Source organism: Paroedura picta, chromosome 13 (assembly GCF_049243985.1).
Source record: "Paroedura picta isolate Pp20150507F chromosome 13, Ppicta_v3.0, whole genome shotgun sequence".
NCBI classification, from domain to species: domain Eukaryota; kingdom Metazoa; phylum Chordata; class Lepidosauria; order Squamata; family Gekkonidae; genus Paroedura; species Paroedura picta.
The window spans coordinates 37,109,283-37,131,579 of record NC_135381.1 but is presented as its reverse complement, the minus strand read 5'-3'; the positions used below and the strand labels follow the sequence as shown (position 1 = coordinate 37,131,579).

At 46.0% G+C, this 22,297-nt stretch overlaps 2 protein-coding genes across 5 annotated transcripts in view; both read left to right on the top strand.

The window, feature by feature from the left end:
* The window catches only part of APOOL (apolipoprotein O like), a 400,760-nt gene that overhangs the window by 298,900 nt on the left and 79,563 nt on the right, over positions 1-22,297 (top strand). The window lies entirely within an intron of this gene.
* The window catches only part of LOC143822809 (connector enhancer of kinase suppressor of ras 2-like), a 415,535-nt gene that overhangs the window by 349,877 nt on the left and 43,361 nt on the right, over positions 1-22,297 (top strand). For all 4 annotated transcript variants that reach the window (XM_077308411.1, XM_077308412.1, XM_077308413.1 and 1 more), the window contains exons 15-16: positions 7,980-8,028; positions 21,544-21,592. In XM_077308411.1, the coding sequence (XP_077164526.1) occupies positions 7,980-8,028; positions 21,544-21,592 (98 nt within the window). The remainder of the gene's footprint in view (positions 1-7,979; positions 8,029-21,543; positions 21,593-22,297) is intronic.

Sequence of the window (22,297 nt, the reverse complement as noted above, 5' to 3'; positions counted from 1 at the left end):
TGGCAGCAGCTGTGCCATGGAATCTCCTAGAGTTGGACCTGACTGAATGGCTGACAACAACAACAAATAGGGGAAAGGCTGGGGAGTCCCTCAGGGCTTAAGGAAACCCCGTTTGGGAATCCCTGCTCCAGGGCATTATTTCTTCCTGTGGTCTGCCCCATGACCAAACCCAGGAGTTGGCAATCATAAGGCCCATGTATATTGGACTTTGGAGGAATAAAAATGTGATATTTATTATTATTATTATTATTATTATTATTATTATTATTATTATTATTATTATTAGATTTATTTCCCGCCACTCCCTACAGGCTTGTGGTGGGTAACAATAGTCTTAAAATCCCCCATTAAACCCCCCCTTAAAAGACTATAAAAATACCCAACACGGCGGAAAATACCACTCTCCCCTACCCGAACAAGGGCATTGGGGGATGGAGGGTGATGATAGACAAACCTTCAGAGTCAAACCATTAGTTTTAAATTCTATGTTCTTGATATAGTTTTAATATTTCCACACATCCCTTTTTGGTTAATATCTTTGAGGCAGTTTTTTGTAGTTAATTATACCAACATGCCAAGTAATCTCACATAGTATTTAAAAAACCCAAAGAATGCAGCAGTAGCCATAATATAATGGCAGACACCAATTTGTTAACTCAGGAATGTTTATTGAAGTAATACACAAGGGATCAGCCAGCAACTGGCAAAAGAGAAACCAAACTCCACTCAATATATAGGCTCCTTTAGTGCCTAAACTTCCCGTGTGTGGGAACCTTGCAACCAGTTCTTAAAGACACAGTCCCCTATTAATACCCTACAGCAGTGGTCCCCAACCCCCGGGCCGCAGCCCGGCGCCAGGCCGTGAAGGCCTCGGCGCCGGGCTCAGCTCCCTGTTCCCACCCCCCCCAGCAGTGAGAAGCTTGCCAGGCCGCGAGCAAATCAGCCGCCGAAGTGGCCGATTAGCTTGCGGCCCAGCAAGCTTCTTGCTTCGGGAGGGGGGGAAGAGAAGCTTGCTGGGCCGCAAGCTAATCGGCCGCTTCGGCGGCCAATTTGCTGGCGGCCTGGAGGGGCGGGGAGAGGGAGCCATGGCTGCCGGCATGCCGGTGGTGCAAATGCGCATGAGGCTGGGGCTGGGGCTGCCATGTGTGCGCAGTGCCGCGGCCGCCCTCTCCCCTTACAGCGCAGCAGCGGACCACAGCAGCCAGAAGGTTGCTGACCGCTGCCCTACAGTATCCCCTCAAAATCGGCTAGCACAGCCGATTTTGAGGGGATACTGTAGTGCTGTGCAGTGGTTAGAATGTCAGCCTAGGATCTGGAAGACCTCTCCTCAGATTCTCTGTATGCTATGGAAGCTCTGTAGGTCAGTGGTCCCCAACCCCCAGTCCGGAGACCGGTACCAGTCTGTAGATCAGTCGGTATTGGGCCATGGTTCCTCCTCATCCTCCTCCCCGGCAACTGCCTCAGGGTCTGCCCTGCCATTCTGCCACCGGCTCACATTTGGTGCTCTCCAGCAGCCGCCATGGCTGGGGCTCCCTCTCGGCGTGGCACTGCGCAGCTGCTGCTGGCAGCGCCCCACAGTAGGCAGTGGGAAGGCAGTGGTGCCAGCAGGAAGGCAAGTGGAGCAGGGGCTCAGGCGGTGGCGACATCCCTCGGCAAAAGACTCCCCCTCCCCCTGGGGCCTCAGTAAAATTGTCAAGCGTTGAGCAGTCCCCGGTGATAAAAAGGTTGGGGACCACTGCTGTAGGTGACCTTGAACCAGATGGTTTCTCTCTCAGCCTGATCTACCTCTGGAGGTGGTGTTTCTGAGAATAAAATGGAGGATGGTGGAAAGGATGGTCTGCTGCCTTGTATTCCTTGGATAGGGTTGCCAGGCATAGCTGGACAACCAGCATGAGCGCCAGTGCAATGCTTGCAGGTCATGCTGGAAATAATATCATTACATGATGACGAAGATCGCCACTTCCCCTTTTGCTGGCCTGTTCCCACCTCCTGACTGGATATTGGCAGGCATCAGCAACAATTTCCAGGGGTTTGTCCACCATTAAAAGGCACATAGGATTGCCTGGTCCATCAGACCAGGCAGAAGGAGATACGGGTAAACTTACCAGGATCAGGGAGGGAGGAAGCCGGAAATAAACACAACATGCCCATATCACCCAGGAAGAGATGCAGGCATGTTGGAGATATTGGGGACAACATTCTGATTTGGGGGTAAAACTCTATGGTGGAATTAGCTTCATACCATTGAGTTTTCCCAGAACTTAGGCCATCTCCCCAATGTCGTCAGCGTGACTTCATAACTTCTAGGTGATGCAGGCATGTGACGTTTATTTCCTGTTTGGGAGGTTAATTTTCCCCACTTCCTGATAGCCCTGAAACCCCTGGGAACTGGCAACCTTAAAGGCATGTGTTAAACTTATATCTTGGAGGAAGGACAGGATTAAAATATCATCATCATCATCATCATTTCTGTTCTGTTCTAATAGGGGCACAGAATGAAACTAACCACTTTTGGAGTGAGGTCACTAGGCCTCTGCAGAAGAGGTCATTTTATGGATTTTAAATGAAGTGTTCCAAAATGTTTCAAAGTATTTACTTCTGGACTTTCATTTCAGGATCCTTGAAAAGTCATTTATTTTCAGCACTGTGGATGCCGGCAACTTCCATAATTGCTTTCCTTCAGACAAGTGCCAATTTGCAGCTATTTATTATAGCTGGAGTCTTTAATTACTTGAGGGGCAGCAAGGAGCAAGCAACTCTTATTGGGAAGGCCTCTGCTATTAATAGGCAACAGTCTGAGAGGAAGAGAACCGGCTAGAAGAGCTTGGAATTATTGATTTCACTTACCCCATGTTTCCTCCGAGGAGTTCAGAGTGACATCATCCTCCAGCTTCTCACACGAAAAGAGCGACATTTTCATAACAGAAGAAACAGAGGGAGGGATTTCAAACTCCTGACTACAAAACACATTAAAAAGAGGCAAAACTGAAAAGAGCTAGATAAAGGTAAAGGTATCCCCTGTGCAAGCACCGGGTCATGTCTGACCCTTGGGGTGACGCCCTCCAGCGTTTTCATGGCAGACTCAATACGGGGTGGTTTGCCAGTGCCTTCCCCAGTCATGACCGTTTACCCCCCAGCAAGCTGGGAACTCATTTTACCCACCTCGGAAGGATGGAAGGCTGAGTCAACCTTGAGCCGGCTGCTGGGATTGAACTCCCAGCCTTATGGGCAAAGCTTTCAGACTGCATGTCTGCTGCCTTACCACTCTGTGGCACAAGAGGCTCATGGAAAGAGCTAGGAGGATATTATTATTATTGTTCTTGTTGTTGTTGTTATTATTAGTCCTATGACCGTGCTTGATTCATATTTGGGACAAGGGTATTGTTCTTTGAGAACCAGGAGTGGTTAAGAATGGCGGCCTCCAATCTGGAGAGGCAGGTTTGATTCCCTCCTCCACAGGCAGCCAGCTGGCCGGCATTGGACTAGTCACAGTTCTCTCAGAGCTCTCTCAGCCTCACCCACCTCACTGCTGTGGGGAGAGGAAGGCAAAGGTGACTAAAGGCCCTTTGGAACTCCTCTGGGGATTAAAAGAGTGAGGTATAGTTCTCCAGAAGTATGAAAATCATGGGGAAATAAGTTATAGCTCATTTTCTTCTTTCTTTTTTTTTTGATAATCTTTTATCATAGTTCCTCTGACAAAGGGCTGCTTTGGCCTAGAGATCAGGACAAAGGTCCCCAACACTGTGCCTGTTAGTGCTATGGTGCTTGCAGGCACATTTCCTGTCACTGGCCACATGTTTTTAGAAAGTGAGCAGGGCAAGTTGGAATTTTTGCCCAGCAAGTCTTCTGATGGGTCATTGGAGATAATTGGCAGTGCTGACTGTTTAAAATGTTGCTTTGGCACCACATGACCAAGATTTTCAATCAGTAGCAGCAGCCATCTTGTGGCTGGCTCCGCCTCCTGCGGCAACCATTTTGCAGTCGCCCTTTTGTGGCTGTGGCCACCATGCTATTTCAGAAATCCAAATGTGCCTGCAGGTTCAAAAAGGTTGGGTGCTGTTATATATGTGGGCAATCTGTGCCACAGAACTTAATGCAAATAAGAGCTTAAGAACTGCACGATCGCAGCCAATCAAAAGACATATGTGAACTCTCCAAATGGACCAATGAACTTCTCTCGCTAAGGACCTTTGGTGGGCTCTCCAAAGTGAATATAAGTTTGTGTTGTGCTTGTGTGTTTCTTGGGTGTTTGGAGCTGATTGCTAATAAAAGAGCTATTGTTTTCGAAGGACTGACTGGTCTGTGTCTACGGAACCCACAGACACTCCAGGGACCTCTGGGTTAAGGTGTCAGGATAGGAGTGGGGTGCAAATTGCCACTATAAATTACCCTGAGTCAGTCACTCTTTCACATGAGGCTGATGTGAGGCCGGTATTCGGGACAGGAGACCATCTTCACTTCCCCACACTCCCTAGAAGAATGGTAACAGCATGGCAGAGAGAATGTGGAGATTATTTTGGTACTTTCTGTATCAGGCATAGCAACCTGGAATGCTTTAGTGAATAAATAGACATCTGCTATTAGCATCTTGTTAAGTTTCACATCTTAGCTTTTTATAGACATGTTATAGCTCTCTGTTTTTGTACCAAAAGCTGTTAGGTTTACCCTCTTCCAAACAACAACAACAACAACAACAACAACAACAAACATATACACACTCACATAATTATACGCTAATGGTGGCTCCTCTGCCTGTTGTGTGCTGAATTTGTTTATTAAGTAATATCTTCACATGTGATTTAAAAGCACTTAAAATATACTAGGGGGATTTCCGCACCCTTTAAACGCAGCGTCATGCCAGTCAAATGGAAGCTGAATATTCTGGCTCCTTCATATGACGTCGCCCACATCCAGCATCTTGCCCGCTGGCTGCTCGCTACATCCTCCATTTTAAAGCGCTTCTCTGGGTATCCCCAAAAGTGGATTCACCACCCTAAAAAGCGCTAGTGACCAGAGAGCAACCAGCAGGCAACCAGCAGAAGGAAGGTATGGAGGCTCAAACATGCTAAAGTCATCTGCAGCATCCCGCCCTCACTCCCACCTCCCTCTCCCTTGTTCCCGGGGATGAGAATTATTTTTTTTAATGGCAAATTTACTGGAGCAATAGGCAGACAACCGTGTAGGCAATGCCAGAAATAAAAGAATATTTCATTCAACAAAGCATGCCTCACAAAAGTTTTCTCCCCCCCCCAAAAAAAAAATCAGGAATTATATTAATTTACTCATTTATCAAAGGACTTGCGACGCTTCAGCTTCAACACTCATGGAAGTCAATGGCGCCATAGACTATAATAGGAATGTTCCCTCCTTTCCTGGGGCCTGGAGGGGGAGGGTTGAGGTACAGCCTCCAAACTTTCAGAGTAGCTCTTGGAGGCTCTTCCCTGACTCCCCTCCAAATTTCAAAATGATTGGTAAAAGGGATCCATGCTTAGGGGCTCCTGAAGAAGATGCCCCCATCCCTCCATTATATCCAACGGAGAACCTCCTGGAGCTACCCTGGAAAAAAAAACGCACACACAACCCGGAAAAGGCAGGAATGCCAACATTCCCATTATCGTCTATGGTGCCATTGACTTATATGGGTCCAAAGCCAAAGCGGCCGAATCAGGCCCTTCATGCACAAGCCTACTCATCATCCCATAAGGGGTAGCATTCAAAAGCACTACATATCTATGATTCTATGCATCGGCATTGCAACGGAGAAGTGTTACTTGTTTGTTTTTTTTTTAATTAGCGGGCATTGCGGAACCTTTAAACAGTGTCAGAATGTGGAGGCAGGAGATTGGTTGCCTGAATAGATTGACAGGCGGAAGCACAATGTGTTTAAGGCGCGTTGTTCTCTCCTGCCTCTTCCAGCAGCAGGTGAGGAAGTAAGACCCGCAAAAAGAAGGCAGACAAAGGCGAGACAGCAAAAAGGGGACGAGGGCCGGGGGGGGGGGGGATGATATAATGTTGTGCTTTGCCATTCGGCAGGCGTGACTCTATTTTTACTAATGTGTGGAAATGCCCTAGGAAATACAGCATTGTTCTGCAATGTTTTTAACAACATACAAAACATAATGCAATGTGTGAAATGATAATTTGTATGCTGCAGGGGGAATTAAGGTCAAAACCTACCCATTATGTTTTCTTCCATGTTGGTTTTAAAAGGTCCCTCCCCCTTTCCAAAGGCAGCTACTGGGGATAATTTCCAAGGCTGACTTAGGGTTTCTAGGTCCAGGGGGGATGGCAGAGGTAGGGCGGCCAGATCCAGATTGGGAAACTTTGGGAGATGTGGGAGCGGACCCTGGGAGAGACGGGGACCTCAGTTGGGTCCAATGCCACAGAGTCCACCATCCTCCAAAGCAGCCATTTTCTCCAGGGGGACCGATCTCTGTAGTCTGGAAGTAAGCTGTGATTCCAGGGGATCTCCAGGTCTCACCTGGAGGCTGGCAACCCTGGGCAGAAAACAGCATGAGGACGAGAGAGGACCGTTAACCCTTTTCTACCCTGCTGTTTTTCTATTGATATAAAAGCCAACCCTAAGTTGCTTGCTCCCTCGCTTAGGAAAGTTTATGAGCAGCTGTTTCTTTTCCTCTGCAGGGGTACAGCAACTTTTTTTTGTTGTAAATAAAAATAAAACACCCTGCAGCTGCATTCAGAAAGGGGGGGGGGAGTAGTAGTTTAAAAGAACATAAGGGAAAACACGCTGCTCCAGTGAGCTTAGGCAGATTGTAAGTGTGGTTCGGCAGAAGGGATCGTATAGGTGCTTGGCTCTTGTGGCCCTTTCTTGCATGCCCAGAGAAATGTCAACGCCACTTTGCAGTAGGGAAGCAAGTTTCTTCCAGGCCAGACTGGCCAGAGATTCTGGTTTTGTGGGGGCATCATCTGGGCATGGAACTGAAGTCACTGTGGGTGAGCAGGTAATTGTGAATTTCCTGAATTCTGCAGGGGGTTGGAGGTACCTTCCAACTCTATGGTTCTATGATTCTGAAATGTGTGTAGCTACAGCCTTAGTATACACGCTCTAGCAGGGGTGGCCAAACTCTCCAGATGTCCATGGACTACAATTCCCACTTACAGGGGCTCATGGGAATTGTAGATCATGGACAACTGGAGAGCCACGGTTTGGTCCAGAAGCATCCACTCACCCATTCAAAGATTTCACATCTAAAGTTCCCTTGGAAGGAGACAAAACCAAAACAAAGACGACTTGAACAACTCAGACTGGAAAATATTTGAGCATTGCCCCAAAGAGGGTGGAGACACTGATTTCCCAGGGACAGATATCAGAAAATAGGAGCCTTCCTGAACAAATAGGGGGCAGCTTGAGTGTGTGTCTTACAGTTCATGCATGGCTCCCTTGCACACATGTACACACACACACACACACACAACCCGTCAAGGCAGCTGACGGAGGCAGACCCACTTAGCTTCAGGAGTAGAAATGCCTCCTGTACTTACGGATTGCCATCCACCTGCCCATCCCCAACCCCCACCACCCTGACGCTTGAATTAACATAGATTAGCTAATCGGCTTTGAGGATTGGGAAACCAGATGCTCTCCCGAGAACTCGTTTACATCCCCCCTCCCTTCCTGGAGACCCATTTCCCTACCTTTTCTTAAGCAAGCATTTTGACAGAAGAGAGACTTTGGGTTTTATGTTTGTTTGTTTTTCAAATCTAAGCCGAAGTGGCATGCAGTGGCTGAAGGAACTTGAAAGATTTAGCTGCGCTCCTCTTCTTTTGCCCAAGGAAGCAGTTGTTTCATTTATCGTTTATTTTAGGATGACTCTGTGTAAGTCAGGCATGCTCTGGGACTAAGCCCCAGGAGCAGTAACTCTGCAGGCCCTTATTGAGTGAGCTGCATTTTTCATCTTTTCCTTTTGAGATTGTGTGTGTTTGAATTCATAAACTCTCTTTTCTCAATCTCTGTCTAGATATGCAAGTTCTGCTGTTGAGCGTCAAGGAGGCACGTCAATGAGGAAGGTAAATCTCAGCTAAAACGTTGTCACATTCTAATAAAAATGCACTGCTGTTCTTTTTAATTTTTTTTAAAAAGATACTAATAGATATATCTAACAATTCGGGAGTTTCTGTACCAAGTACTAAGACCAATTTCCCAACTTATGAATAGATTAACATGATGAATGTAATTATTTCATGAGCACATGTAAGAAGAGCAGGTGGGTAGGGAGAAGGAGAAAGTGCCAGCTCAGGATCTACTGTGTCAAATGCTGCTGATAGGTCTAATAGTATGAGCAGCACTGACCTGCCCCAGTCTAGCTGGCATCGGAGGTCGTCCATCAGGGCAACTAGCGCTGTCTCCACCCCATGTCCAGGCAAAAAAAATGGGTCAAGGGCTGAAGTTTACTCCAGGAATGCTGATATTTGGACCACAGCAGCCCTTTCAACCAACTTTACAATAGGTGGCAGTTCTGCCTGGGACTGACTGCTAGCTCCACCCTCTGCTGGGTGGGCGTTGTATTATAAAAGGTTCTTGCTCGTTAAAGATGCATGCCTGGCCCTAAAGAAGTCTGCCTGGCCTTGACCAGGGCCAGAGCCTTCTGGGTGGCATTCACCACCACCAGTGATAGATCAGTCATTATGTGCTCTAGCCTCAAAACTTTTTTGACGCCCCCAGTATCTCTCTCAGGATGGATTTGCTTTTAGAAGGCTTTTCCTGGTGGTTTCCCCCAGGGTAATTCAGCCTCTCAAACAACTTCATGCAGACCGTCTTATAAACAGTCAAATCTGGTCAGGTGGGTTTCCAAGCTGAACACAGTCAATTGCCAGCCTGCTTACGAATTTCAGCTTCCTTCAGGCTATTCTTCATGGAGTGAATACATGATAATTAGCCAAACCACCGAATGCTCTGTACAGAAGGCAGAGCGAGTGAGTCCCATTGCCTTTCCTGCACATTTCTTGAATTTTAAACGAAGTAACTGGGAGCCATGTTTGTAGCAAAGAGTGCAATTAGATAGACATTCAAGGCTTGAAACAAGACAGTGACTTCTGAAGCAGCTGCGGATCGCATTCCTTTTTCTTAAGAACTAATTTATGTGGCTTCTGACAGGAGCTGAGTAATCTTTGACATCTGAAAGGATTAGCTGTCATTTATTTATGCAAATCCATTCTGCAAATGGAGATGTTTTTTTTTTTTAAGTTGTAGTTTGGGTACTTTGGTAGCGATCCTTTTCATCTCAATGATAATCATGGGTGTAATCACAACCCGGAAGATTGTCTAAAGCAGTGGTCCCCAACCTTTTTATCACCGGGGACCGGTCAACGCTTGACAATTTTACTGGGGCCCTGGGGGGAGGGGTAGTATTTTGCCGAGGGACATCACCACCACCTGACCCCCTTCTCCACTTGCTTTCCCGCTGGTACCCCTGACTTCCCGCCACCCGCTGGGGGGTGCTGCCAGCAGCAGCTATGCAGTGCCACGCCGAGGAGGAGCCCCAGCCATGGTAGCTACTGGAGAGAATAATAGAATCATAGAATCATAGAATCATAGAGTTGGAAGGGGCCATACAGGCCATCTAGTCCAACCCCCTGGTCAACGCAGGATCAGCCCAAAGCATCCTAGAGCACCAAAGGTGAGCCAGTGGCAGAGTGGCAGGGCAGCCCCCGAGGCAGCAGCCAGGGAGGAGGACGAGGAGGAGCCACGGCCCAGTGCCGACTGATCCACGGACTTGTATCGGTCTCCAGACCGAGGGTTGGGGACCACTGGTCTAAAGCAGGGGTAGTTAACCTGTGGTCCTCCAGATGTCCATGGGCTACAATTCCCATGAGCCCCTGCCAGCATTTGCTCATGGGAATTGTAGTCCATAGACATCTGGACTACCCCTGGTCTAAAGGCCAAAAAAAGAATCCAGAAACTGATTGTACTATTCAGTAAGATGATTTTAATTTTGTCATGTATAGCCTACTTCCATGGTCAATAACTAGTTTATAGTGGGAGTCAGATTTTGAATTGAGGTCCAAAGGGGCCTAAGGTCCACCCACTTCCACCAACGGAGCTGAGATGCAATCAAAGGCTCCTAAACCACTTCAGCTTCAATGGCTACAGGGCAGGCTTTCTCAGCCAAGGTTTTGTTTAACCCTGGGGTTTTTTTATGGCACTGGCCGGGTTTCCCAAATGGATGGGAGTTAATTAATTTTTAAAAACCAACTCTTCTACTGGGGAGGTGCTACTGGGAAACAATGTTAACCCCCCTCCACATGTCCCTGTGGCCTCATGGTACTTCTGTGTCCCGTTTATAGTTTCCCCATCTTCCATGCCATTAGTCTTGGAAAAATTGCAACAAAAGCACAGAGGGCCAATCAGGTAGAGCAGTGGTCCCCAACCCCCGGTCTGAGGAGCAGTATTAGACCATGAATCAGTTGGTACCGGGCCATGGTTCCTCCTCGTCCTCCTCCTCGGCTGCTGCCTAGGGAGCTGCCCTGCCACTCTGCCACCGGCTCACCTTTGGTGCTCTCCGGCGACCGCCATGGCTGGGGCCCCTTCTTGGCATGGCTCTGCACATCTGCTGCTGGCAGCACCCCCTACTGGGCGGCGGGAAGTCAGGGGCGCCGGTGGGAAAGCAAGCCGAGCAGGGGCTCAGGCAGCGGCGACATCCCTCTGCAAATGATTACCCCTTCCCCAGGGCCTCAGTAAAATTGTCAAGCGTTGACCGGTCCCCGGTGATAAAAAGGTTGGGGACCACTGAGGTAGGGAGTAAGCTGTCAACTTGAGCTACATTATGTTTAGTAATAGGACCAGATGCATAGACTGCATCAAGATCGTTATGCAGTATTTTAGGGTTATGACCATGCATTCTCATGTGTTTTAATAAGTCATGCTGAGAGAATGTTATGTATGTATTTTAAATATTTCTGCACAGCTTTTGAAACTAAAAAGGATCCCCAGGGTGACTGTACTTCAATGCCATCATGTGCACCAGCACATCAGTATAGCTTTTGTGTGTGTGTGTTTCACATTGCATCTGTACGTGCCAGTAACACTGAAAACTCTTGCCTTGTAACTCATATAGTGTCCTTTCTGCTACCATTCACATGTGAAGCTGGTCAAGAGCCTAATACTTCTGCCTATTCTTAAACATCTTGGAAACTTTCTATCTCGTGCTTCTCTTCTGTTCATTTTTCTCAACAAAATCGGAGTCCAGTAGTATCTCTAAGACCAACAAAGATTTATTCAAGGTGTGAGCTTTCGAGTGCAAGCACTCTTCCTCAGACTATGAACTCCCTTCATGACAGTGGGAATATATAGCAAAAATTAATTCTGTTACATCAGTAGATTGCGTTACACAACCAAATACAGCCAATGATAATTCTTTGCCAAAGTAGCCAATCAGTACCCTGGAATTCAGTTGTAGTTAACAAAAACATAGAAACATAGAATATAAAGCAAAAGTTAATTCTGAACAGCTAACGTTCCATGATATAATAAAATCAGAGTATGGTAGCACCTTTGTTATTGTTAGGTGCGAAGTCGTGTCCGACCCATCGCGACCCTATGGACAATGATCCTCCAGGCCTTCCTGTCCTCTAGCATTCCCCAGAGTCCATTTAAGTTTGTACCTACTGCTTCAGTGACTCCATCCGGCCACCTCATTCTCTGTCGTCCCCTTCTTCTTTTGCCCTCAGTCGCTCCCAGCATTAGGCTCTTCTCCAGGGAGTCCTTCATGAGGTGGCCAAAGTATTTGAGTTTCATCTTCAGGATCTGGCCTTCTAAGGAACAGTCAGATCTGATCTCCTCTAGGACTGACCGGTTTGTTCGCCTTGCAGTCCAAGGGGCTCGGAAGAGTCTTCTCCAGCACCAGAGTTCAAAAGCCTCAATTCTTTGACGCTCGGCCTTCCTTATGGTCCAACTTTCGGTAGCACCTTTAAGACCAACAAAAATTTATTCAAGGCATGAGCTTTTGAGTGCAAGCACGTTCATAGTCTGAAGAAGGGTGCTTGCACTAGAAAGCCCACACCCTGAATAAATCTTTGTTGGTCTTAAACGTGCTACTGGACTTTGATTTTATTGTGCTACTTCAGACCAACACGGCTACTCATTTGAATAGTTCCATGATATGTCAAAAATGGGAAAGCCCCCAAGTCATGAGCAGCAGAAACATTTGAAAGTTGAAGGCAGGAGTGTGCCATTTCTTGTCGCTTGTGGAAATCCCATCTACCCATATCACAGGTATCAGTTCAATGGCTCTTGCCCTGCAGCATAACAATGAATCTAAAAATACTGCCCACATAGTCCAGTAGGTGGGAGGGAGCAAGGAACACGCGATGCCAAGCACTTGGCTTATAAGCTGTGTGGGAACCCAAAACCACATGCTCAACTTCCGGCACTGGAGGCGCAAACATAGATGATACGCTACATGCTGTGGTTTTGGAGAAGGCATCAACAAGGCTAAGCCACACACCCTCTTCCTGTTTCCTCTAGTAACTTGAAGCTGTGCATTCTGCATAGCCACATTTGGACAGGGCGTTCGAGTGATCCAGGAGGAAAGCAAGCTGAAACACCCTGAAGAACTATAAGCCAGCCTTGCAGGGGTCACTCCGCTCAGACCTAGACAGCGGTTCTGTTGCCCCACCCTTGGCTGCCTCCTGCACCACCACAACTGTCAGTCCACCGGTGAGATGAAACTGAACCTTGTGGCCTGAACCTTGTGGGCCCTGCAATGAAGGCAGACCTGCTGGGACTTGGCTGCTCTTGCTTCTGGCTGCCAGCAGCCCACCAAACATATAAATAACCCCTGTTCATATTGAGAATGTTTGAAGCTGTCTTATATCAAGGGCTTATATCAGCAATTCATCCAATTTGGTGTAGTGGTTAGGAGTGCGGACTTCTAATCTGGCACACCGGGTTCGATTCTGCACTCCCCCACATGCAGCCAGCTGGGCTCACCATGGCACTGATAAAACTGTTCTGACTGAGCAGGAATATCAGGGCTCTCTAAGCCTCACCCACCTCACAGGCTGTCTGTTGTGGGGAGAGGAAAGGGAAGGCGATTGGAAGCCGCTTTGAGCCTCCTTCGGGTAGAGAAAAGCGGCATATAACTCTTGTTCTTGTTCTTCTTGTTCTTGTTCTTCTTCTTCTTCTTCTTCAATCAAACAGTGGCTCCCTACACTCCCACAGAGCTCTTTCTTTTTAAACTGGAGGTCTCTTACCCTCAACTTGAGTCCTTATATGCACAGCCTGTTCTGTACCAATGGCCTGTGGTTCCTTGCAGGCTCATCCTGCATTGTACAAAGAAGGAATTTCAGCAATTCTCTTGCCTCTCTTTCAATTTGCCTTGCATTTTTTTAACCAGATGTATTTTATACTGTACTTGGGCCTAATACATGCAGGCGATGTGGGGAGTTACGGTTCCTTACTTGCTCACAGTGCACTGTGCAAAGTAGAGATTTCAGCAATTTTCCTTGCATTTTCCTAACCTAGAGCAAAAATGCTAAGCCATTCTCTCACTTCTGAATGAACTTGGTTAGGGTGTGTGTGTGTTTTTTAAGTCCTTCTGAATTATGTTCTTTTGAACAATGCAGTGGCATGTGCTGTTCAGTGGCGCACAAGGAGGAAAACAAGAATGAGGCTGATTGACTGCTATTTTTAGAAGTCCTAATCCCTTTGGCTTTTTCTGATCTCTTTTGCCTGCCTGATCACTGTCTTCACAGTCTCTCACAATGAACTGCAGAAGGCTGCATTGGGTGGGGCTTCTTCTTCTTCTTTTTTGAATGGATAATCTGATGTGTGCATTTCCTTCAATTGGCTCCTATGGAGCTGTTCTTTCTGGTGTGTAATTACTTTCTGACATGAGGAAATGGTTTCAAGGATATTCCAAAAGTAGCACTTTGCTCTGGATTACGCCCTGCCAGTTTCAAGGGCTCTTTGTAAAGTTGCAAAGGAGCGAGTAGAAGGAGAGAGCTGCTCTGTAGTAGTCTGGTGTGTGTCATTTGGCTCTTACCCCTGCAAGAAAATGGAGCTCAGAAACAGAACCTCCTCCTGAAGGTCTAATCCTGCCCTTTCTGGCTCTTCTTGCAGAATTAGTGAGGTGGTCACAATTGAAAAGGATCACTGCACTCTCTTTTTGGACTTAAGATGGGTTGTCACTTCAAGGCTCTGCATAATCGATTCAGGCCAAGCAATTAAAGGCTGCCATGTAGAGGATGGAGCAGAGTTGTTCTCTCTTGCCCCAGAGGGACGGACCACAACCAATGGGATGAAATTAATTCAAAAGAAATTCCGTCAACATCTGGAAGAAGTTCAGTATCTGTTCAGTATCCATTGTAGATTAAACAGCAGGTTTTAGATGGCGAGGGGCTGTAGCTTATTGTATGCTCAATCACCAAAAGTTAAAGTTGATGGTGGGAACAACTCCAGAGAGAATACTTGCCCCAGAAGGATAGACTAGAACGAATGGGATGATATTAATGAAAAAGAAATTCCATCTAAAAATCCGGAAGAAGTTCCTGACAGAGCAGTTTCTCAGTGGAACAGGCTTCCTCAGGAGGTGGTGGGTTCTCCATCTTTGGAAATTCTTAAACAGAGGCTGGAGAGCCATCTGACAGAGAGGCTGATTCTGTGAAGGTTCAAGGGGGTGGCAGGTGACAGTGGATGAGCGAGAGGGTTGTGAGTGTTCTGCATAGTGCAGGGGGTTGGACTAGATGACCCATGATATCCCTTCCAACTCTATTGGCTGCAGAGGAAAGGACATGCAGTAATGGGTTTAAACTACAAGTACAACGATATAGGCTAGATATCAGGAAAAAAAATTCACAGTCAGAGTAGTTCAGCAATGGAATAGGCTGCCTAAGGAGGTGGTGAGCTCCCCCTCACTGGCAGTCTTCAAGCAAAGGTTGGATACACACTTTTCTTGGATGCTTTAGGATGCTTTGGGCTGATCCTGCGTTGAGCAGGGGGTTGGACTAGATGGCCACTATGGCCCCTTCCAACTCTATGATTCTATGATTCTATAATAGACTCTTATGACTCTCATCTTAGCACTGAAGAAAGTTTACAGTGCAAGAGTATGAGTGGTGAATTCATAGATCCCGCTCTGCTGTGAATATCTGCTTGTCCCAGATCCCAGTCCTTGCTGTTCCTGCTCCCAGCCTAATCCCGTGAAATACCTTAAAATCTTTTTTCCAATTTACCTGTCAGCCTCCCTCCCCTTCTGGTGGACAGGGAAGTTCTGTGTCGGTGCAAAGGGAGAGGAACTGCTGCCTGAGTTTGTTAGGCGAAGAAACTGACCCCTTTCCCATCAAGGAAATTGTCCGCTCTGGTAACATAGGATGCCGGCTTCAGTAAATCCCCCTCTGATCTAGGAGGGTTTTTTCTTATGTCCTTATGAATTACTGAACTTTGCATGCCGGGATGAAATCTGTTCTGTTGATTAGGCTGGGAGCAGGAACAGCAAGGATTCTAGTATAACAAGCAGATATTTGCAGCAGAGAGGGATCTATAACTACTCACCCCGCTATATACTTGTGCCATCTCCTTTCTTCGCTGTTGATATGGGGGTCATAAAAGATGGGTAGGCATGAGGGCACATAAACCAGGAGAAAACTCACGCTCAGAAGAGGGAGAAAGGGAAGTGGCCGATTCCCTAGCTTGTGGCTGAGTCCATTAAGGCAGAACAGGAAAGGCTGTGGACCCTCTGGAGCTTTTGCGGACCCCCAGGAGTCTGTGGACCCCTGGCTGGGAATACCTGACCTAGAGAATATACCAGATCCAAATTATACAGATTTGAGCCTACGGGGAGGCCGGTATATAAATGGGAGGAGGGAAGGGTCTCTGATGGACACGGCAATCATGCATGCCTCTTTTAATGGGTGGAAGCATACACATTCCCTGCTCATTTAATCTTTATAGCCACCATGTGACGTAAGTAAGGCTAATCCATGCTCAGCCTGTGAGTTTTATGGTGGAGTGGGGGATCTCAACCTGGCTCTCCCCATCTCTGAGCCAACCATCTAACCCTTGTACTACATGAGCGCAGTCCACAAGGAAGTGTGTGTTTAAATGTAACTTGTGAATAGGGTGCTGATTTTTGCGGCTGCAGGTTGAGATCTGACCTCTGTTGTGGTTAGGATAATGGAGTAGATATTAAAGGGAGCGATCTGCAATCATCTGGAGGACAATTTGGTGATCCAGGGAAGTCAGCATAGATTTGTCTCCAACAGGTCCTGTCAGACCAACCTGGTTTCCTTCTTTGACCAAGTAACAGGTTTGCTGGATCGTGGAAATTCGGTTGATGTCGTTTACTTGGATTTTAGTAACGTTTTTGGTCCCCCATGATGTTCTGATGGATAAATTGAAGGACTGCAATCTGGATTTTCAGATAGTTAGGTGGATAGGGAATTGGTTCGAGAACCACACTCAAAGGGTTGTTGTCAATGGTGTTTCATCAGACTGGAGAGAGGTGAGTAGCGGGGTACCTCAGGGCTTGGTGCTCGGTCCGGTACTTTTTAACATATTTATTAATGATCTAGATGAGGGGGTGGAGGAACTACTCATTAAGTTTGCAGATGACACCAAATTGGGAGGACTGGTAAATACTCCGGAAGATAGAGACAGAGTTCAACGAGAGCTAAACACAATGGAAAAATGGGCAAATGAGAACAAGATGCAATTTAATACAGATAAGTGTAAAGTTCTGCATCTGGGTCAGAAAAATGAAAAGCATGCCTACTGGATGGGGGATACGCTTCTAGGTAACACTGTGTGTGAACGAGACCTTGGGGTACTTGTGGATTGTAAGCTAAACATGAGCAGGCAGTATGATGCAGCGGTAAAAAAGGCGAATGCCATTTTGTGGCTGTATCAACAGGGGCATCACATCAAAATTACAAGATGTCATAGTCTCATTGTATACGGCACTGGTCAGACCACACCTGGAGTATTGTGTGCAGTTCTGGAGGCTTCACTTCAAGAAGGATGTGGATAAAATTGAAAGGGTACAGAGGAGAGCGACGAGGATGATCTGGGGCCAAGGGACCAAGCCCTATGAAGATAGGTTGAGGGACTTGGGAATGTTCAGCCTGGAGAAAAGGAGGCTGAGAGGGGACATGATAGCCCTCTTTAAGTATTTGAAAGGTTGTCACTTGGAGGAGGGCAGGATGCTGTTCCTGTTGGCTGCAGAGGGAAGGACACTCAGTAATGGGTTTAAACTACAACGATATAGGCTAGATATGAGGAAAAATATTTCACAGTCAGAGTAGTTCAGCAGTGGAATAGGCTGCCTAAGGAGGTGGTGAGCTCCCCCTCACTGGCAGTCTTCAAGCAAAGGTTGGATTCCCACTTTTCTTGGATGCTTTAGGATGCTCGGGGCTGATCCTGCGTTGAGCAGGGGGTTGGACTAGACAGCCTGTATGGCCCCTTCCAACTGATTCTATGATTCTATGAGATTTGCTACTTCCTCTTATTGATGGGTCTTGTGTTAGTGCAACAGTTCTGCTTTATTCCTATGAATTGTTTGCACTTCTCAGCCTCCTGCCTATCTGTTATTTTTACCTCTCGTTGTAGGCTAGACTGTTGGAAAAGATTCTGATGGAAAAAGGGGGACGCATGTGCAATGATATTTATTGGCTTTCTGCTCCGTTGCTTTAGCCAGAAGAATGCCACAGAATCTCTTCCCTGAACAGAAGGCTCTCGCTGCTCTAAAATAACACTAAATAGCCGGGTGTCATTTCCAGCCATTTGTTCTAATACATTTGGGGACTTTTGGGACGGTGGGCAAGGGACATAGTAATGGAAAGAATCTGGGGCAGAGCAGTTTTTAAATTGCTTGATTTTAGCGGAATGAAGCCAGCAGGAAGGAAATTGTCCCTTCTTTCTGCCGATATCAGCCTTCAAAATAAGTTACGTTCCCCCAAAATGATTCTTAGGCCTATTTGGAGAACAGAGGAAATGGACCACTTTAGATTTTGGATAAAACCACAGCGTTTCCATAGATCCCTAGAGAAGACTGATGGCTTTCCTCCAGAAGTGACGTCACATCATTACCAAAGAGCAATTTTAGTAGATTATTTTTCTCCTGCCAGCGGGAAATATCTGCTTGGCAGAGATTTGTTAGCCCTGAGCTGGAGTCCTGCAAGGAATCACATGGGTGAAATGTGAAAATTTCTGTCCATTCACAACCCAGATTTCAACTTCCCAGAGACTGTACACCTGTAAGAGTACAAGCAGGTCAACTCTACCCCCATCTACTTTAATTTTTTCCCCTTTGACTGAACTGTCTAGTACATTTGTAGCCTTGCCCAAGGAGCTCAAATCATCGTACATTATTCCCCCCTTACAATGTTATGCTTGAGAGCCTCTTGTGGCACAGAGTGGTAAGGCAGCCATCTGAAAGCTCTGCCCATGAGGCTGGGAGTTCAATCCCAGCAGCCGGCTCAAGGTTGACTCAGTCTTCCATCCTTCCGAGGTTGGTAAAATGAGTATCTAGCTTGCTGGGGGCTAAACGGTAATGACTGGGGAAGGCACTGGCAAACCACCCCGTATTGAGTCTGCCATGAAAACGCTAGAGGGCGTCACCCCAAGGGTCAGACATGACTCGGTGCTTGCACAGGAGATACCTTTACCTTTACCTTAATGTTATGCTCACAATAAACCTATGAGGTAGATCAGGTCAAGAGAGTGTCCCCGGCCCAGCCAGTCTCCTGGCAGAGTGGGGATTATTTGACCTGGGTCTTTTAAATCCTATTCTATACTCTAATAATCCCACGCAGACCATTCCGGAAACCAATTGGATCCATAAATCTCTGCGCCCCTCGCCCAAATAGGAAAAGGGTGGTATCTTGAGCCAAGCCTGCAGGGCGTAATGTTCTGGATATGATTTTAAATGCTTCCTGAGCCAGTTTGCTGGAATGGGTAGTATATAAATTAAATTAGTAATAATAACAATAATAAGCTGTGGGGAAAGCACCTATCTGAACCCAGTCAATTATGTGCATTTGCCACCATGCGCCAGAATCGGCTTATGGCCCTCTGTTGCAAACATTCTTTCCATTATTGACCAACGCATGCCAAAAGATTACTGCTTTTTCTTGTGGATATATCCCCAGGTGAGTAGCCATAAGGTGACAGCATGTATATGCTACATCAGTGATAGTGGCTCAGAAGCCACATGTGGGTTTTTTACATGCCACAGGGGACTCATTTGAGCACTGTTGCCCAAGGCACCTGTCTCATGCTCTAGGAAAGTGAGCAATTCCTTTAGAAACTGGAATAGTTCGTAATTACTGTGGACCCAAGAAAGGACTGTCATTGTTCAATCAGAACACAATTTGCCCATGACTATTATATCAGAGTTCTGCAAATGGAAGGGTTTTGTGTTTGAGGCTAGGTCAACATATGCAGCCGAGTAACTCACAGACAACTCTATATGCTCAAGAGTCCACTGGTAATTAAAAGGATTTTTGGTTGTGTATGTCTGGGGTAGTGTACAAGGGATACAGTAGTCATGTGCCTCTTTTGGTTGATGGGAATTGGGAATGTGGCTCTCCATGATCTGTAGAGCAAGTAGCATTATGCTGGATTTTCAAGTACCCTTTTCACACTTTTCAAGGGCACTCATGGCCATCAAAAACAGCATTTCTTATTATGCCCTAAGCCCCATGGGTATCTTCTACTCGCCTTCCTGGCTCAAAATAACCCATCTGAAGAACAGCTTTCTTCCATACAAGAAGCATGGACACTGTGACATTAGGCTGGTCCTGGTAAAATGTGTCATGCAGATTGTGTTCTTTTTTTTTTTTGGTTTGCTCTATGTGAACCAGATTAGGCAATGAGGTACATCAGTGGGGCCCAGCTGGGTAGGGAGTCAGACAGGTTCCTCTCTGTTAGGGCCCTTCCCAGTTATGGAACACCTTCCCCAAGTATGTCTGCCTTCATTATCTTTAAACACCACCAGGGATGGGGGATCCAGTTTCATTGTTCAAAGCTTTCAGGAAGATTTAGGATTTTTACTGAATGCTGCTTATAATACTGATGGTGCTATTTAACATGGGAATCTGATGCAAAATTTATTCCAGTTTAAGCCTATTGATACTAAGAGCATTGTCTTTTAATTTTCTTCTTACATTGATTGAAGGTATATAAACAAGTCACCTTGGAGGCCTATAAATGAGCTGGCAGGTGTCTGTTTTTTAAACTTAAAAGAAAACCATTTTGCATGATGTAATATTTCATATCAGTGTGAACTTAAATGGACTCCAGGGAATGGTAGAGGACAGGAAGGCCTGGAAGATCATTGTCCATGGGGTCACGATGGGTCGGACACAACTTCGCACCTAACAACAATAACAACAATATTTCATGACATGATTATGTACCGGAGCATTACCAGGGAATAAAATGTTCATTCATCCATGTTAATCTGATGATCCTCTCTGTTTTGGACAGTCTGAAGTACTGAGTCTGCAGGATACTGGTGCTGCTTGTTAGTTTTTTAAATGTTTCTTTTATCTACTATTCTCTATTTTTGCTGTTTTAATGACTTGGTTTATTACTTTTTATTATTTTTTATGCTGTTGGCCTTTATTGTCAACCTATTTGCTTTATTAGATATTGTAAGCTGCCCCGGAATTATTTTTATTAACAGCATGTGATATAAATATTACGGGGAAATGAATACAATTCAGATAAAACAGCAATTTAGGGAGAAGACACACAGGCACCCAAAATAGTGATAAAACTAGCTATGGCAAAGAATGGCTAGATTCCTTCTGAAACGGTAGCTGTATCACTTGGGATCGCTGGTGAATCCTGGCCTACACAGTTAGAGGCTCAGGTCTCTTCCATATCACATTGCACTTTTTAACAGCTTCAGATTGTATACCAGCTATAGCCATTCATTTGGCCATTCACCACTTTGGCCACAGTGGTATGTGCTTTGATTGCATCCAAGTTGGGATACTGCTATGTGCTTTACATGGAATTTCCCAGCCCAGAGATTGGCAACCCTAGTCCCTTCTCCCACAGTGATAGAGGAAGAGCAGACATAGATGGGGTCTTCAAAGTGGTGGAGGTCTATCTGTGAAATACCCTCCCCCTTGAAGCTCATCTGGCATTTCCATTGCTGCCTTTTGGCATCCAGCTAAAACCAAGATTTAAAGTCAATTTTATCTCCTTTTTGGGTTCTCTTCCGGCTTTTAGATCAGCTTTTATGCTGATTTTAGTAGCTGATATTTTAAAATATTGCTGATGACTGCTAGTGTTCTGGTTTACTAAGCGTCAAGACATTTGAATGGAATCATATATGCACGTGTATATTCTAAATTGTATTAGTTGTTGATTATTTTTCATGCTATCAGCTACCTTGGGCAGACACCGAAGTGCGTGGAATAGAAATCTTCTAAATAAAATTGCAGAGTGCTTCTTCAGGGCAGCAAGAAACAGTAAACTGTGTGACATGTTAGAAAACTGGCGTTCTTCTACAGTTGCTTTGTTCTGCTTTCCACCATGTGCTTGCATTGACTGGCATCTTCTCTCTTTCTCCCTAGTCCTTTCACTACGCTTCCTTGCGGGTCAAAAGCAAAAAATGGCCCAAAGGTAAACTGTTTGAATCATTAATATGTCTATTTTCATTTTGGGATGTAATAAGTCACATGAAGGACCAAGACATTCTAGGGTTGCCAACTCTGGATTTGGAAATTTCTGGAGATTTGGGGGTGGAGCCAGGGGAGGGCAGGGTTTGGGATATAATGCCACATAGTCATCCAAAGGTCCCATTTTCTCCAGTGGAGGAGATGAGCTGGAATTCCAGAAGCTCTGTAGGCTCCACCTGAAGGCTAGCAACCCTATTAAACATAAAAAGTACATTGAGAATTTGTACTTTCCCATGAAACATTCTTTTATAAAGCTTCCCCTGTGTATTTGGCATGCCAATTCAAGAATCTACTTCAAGAATTCTGTGATGATTTCATGTGATCTTTTTATGCCATGATGTTTGAGCATTTGGCCTTATGCTCTTTTGGGTAGGCTTTTTGTTTTTTTCTTTCTGAAAGAATGGGGAGTTTCTAATCTCTGGTTCTTCTTCTATGTCCTGGTGCTTCTACAGCTTCCTTTAAAAGACTATCAATGACTTATAAGAATTTTTTAATTCCTTAATTCCGCTGACCCCATCGGTGACCCGAAACACATTGTTTTCCTCTCCTCTGTCACAACAACCATGAGTGGTAGGTTAGGCTGAGAGTCTCTGACTGTCCCAAAGTCGCCCAGTGAGCTTCCATGGCGGAGTGGCAAATCGAGCCTGGG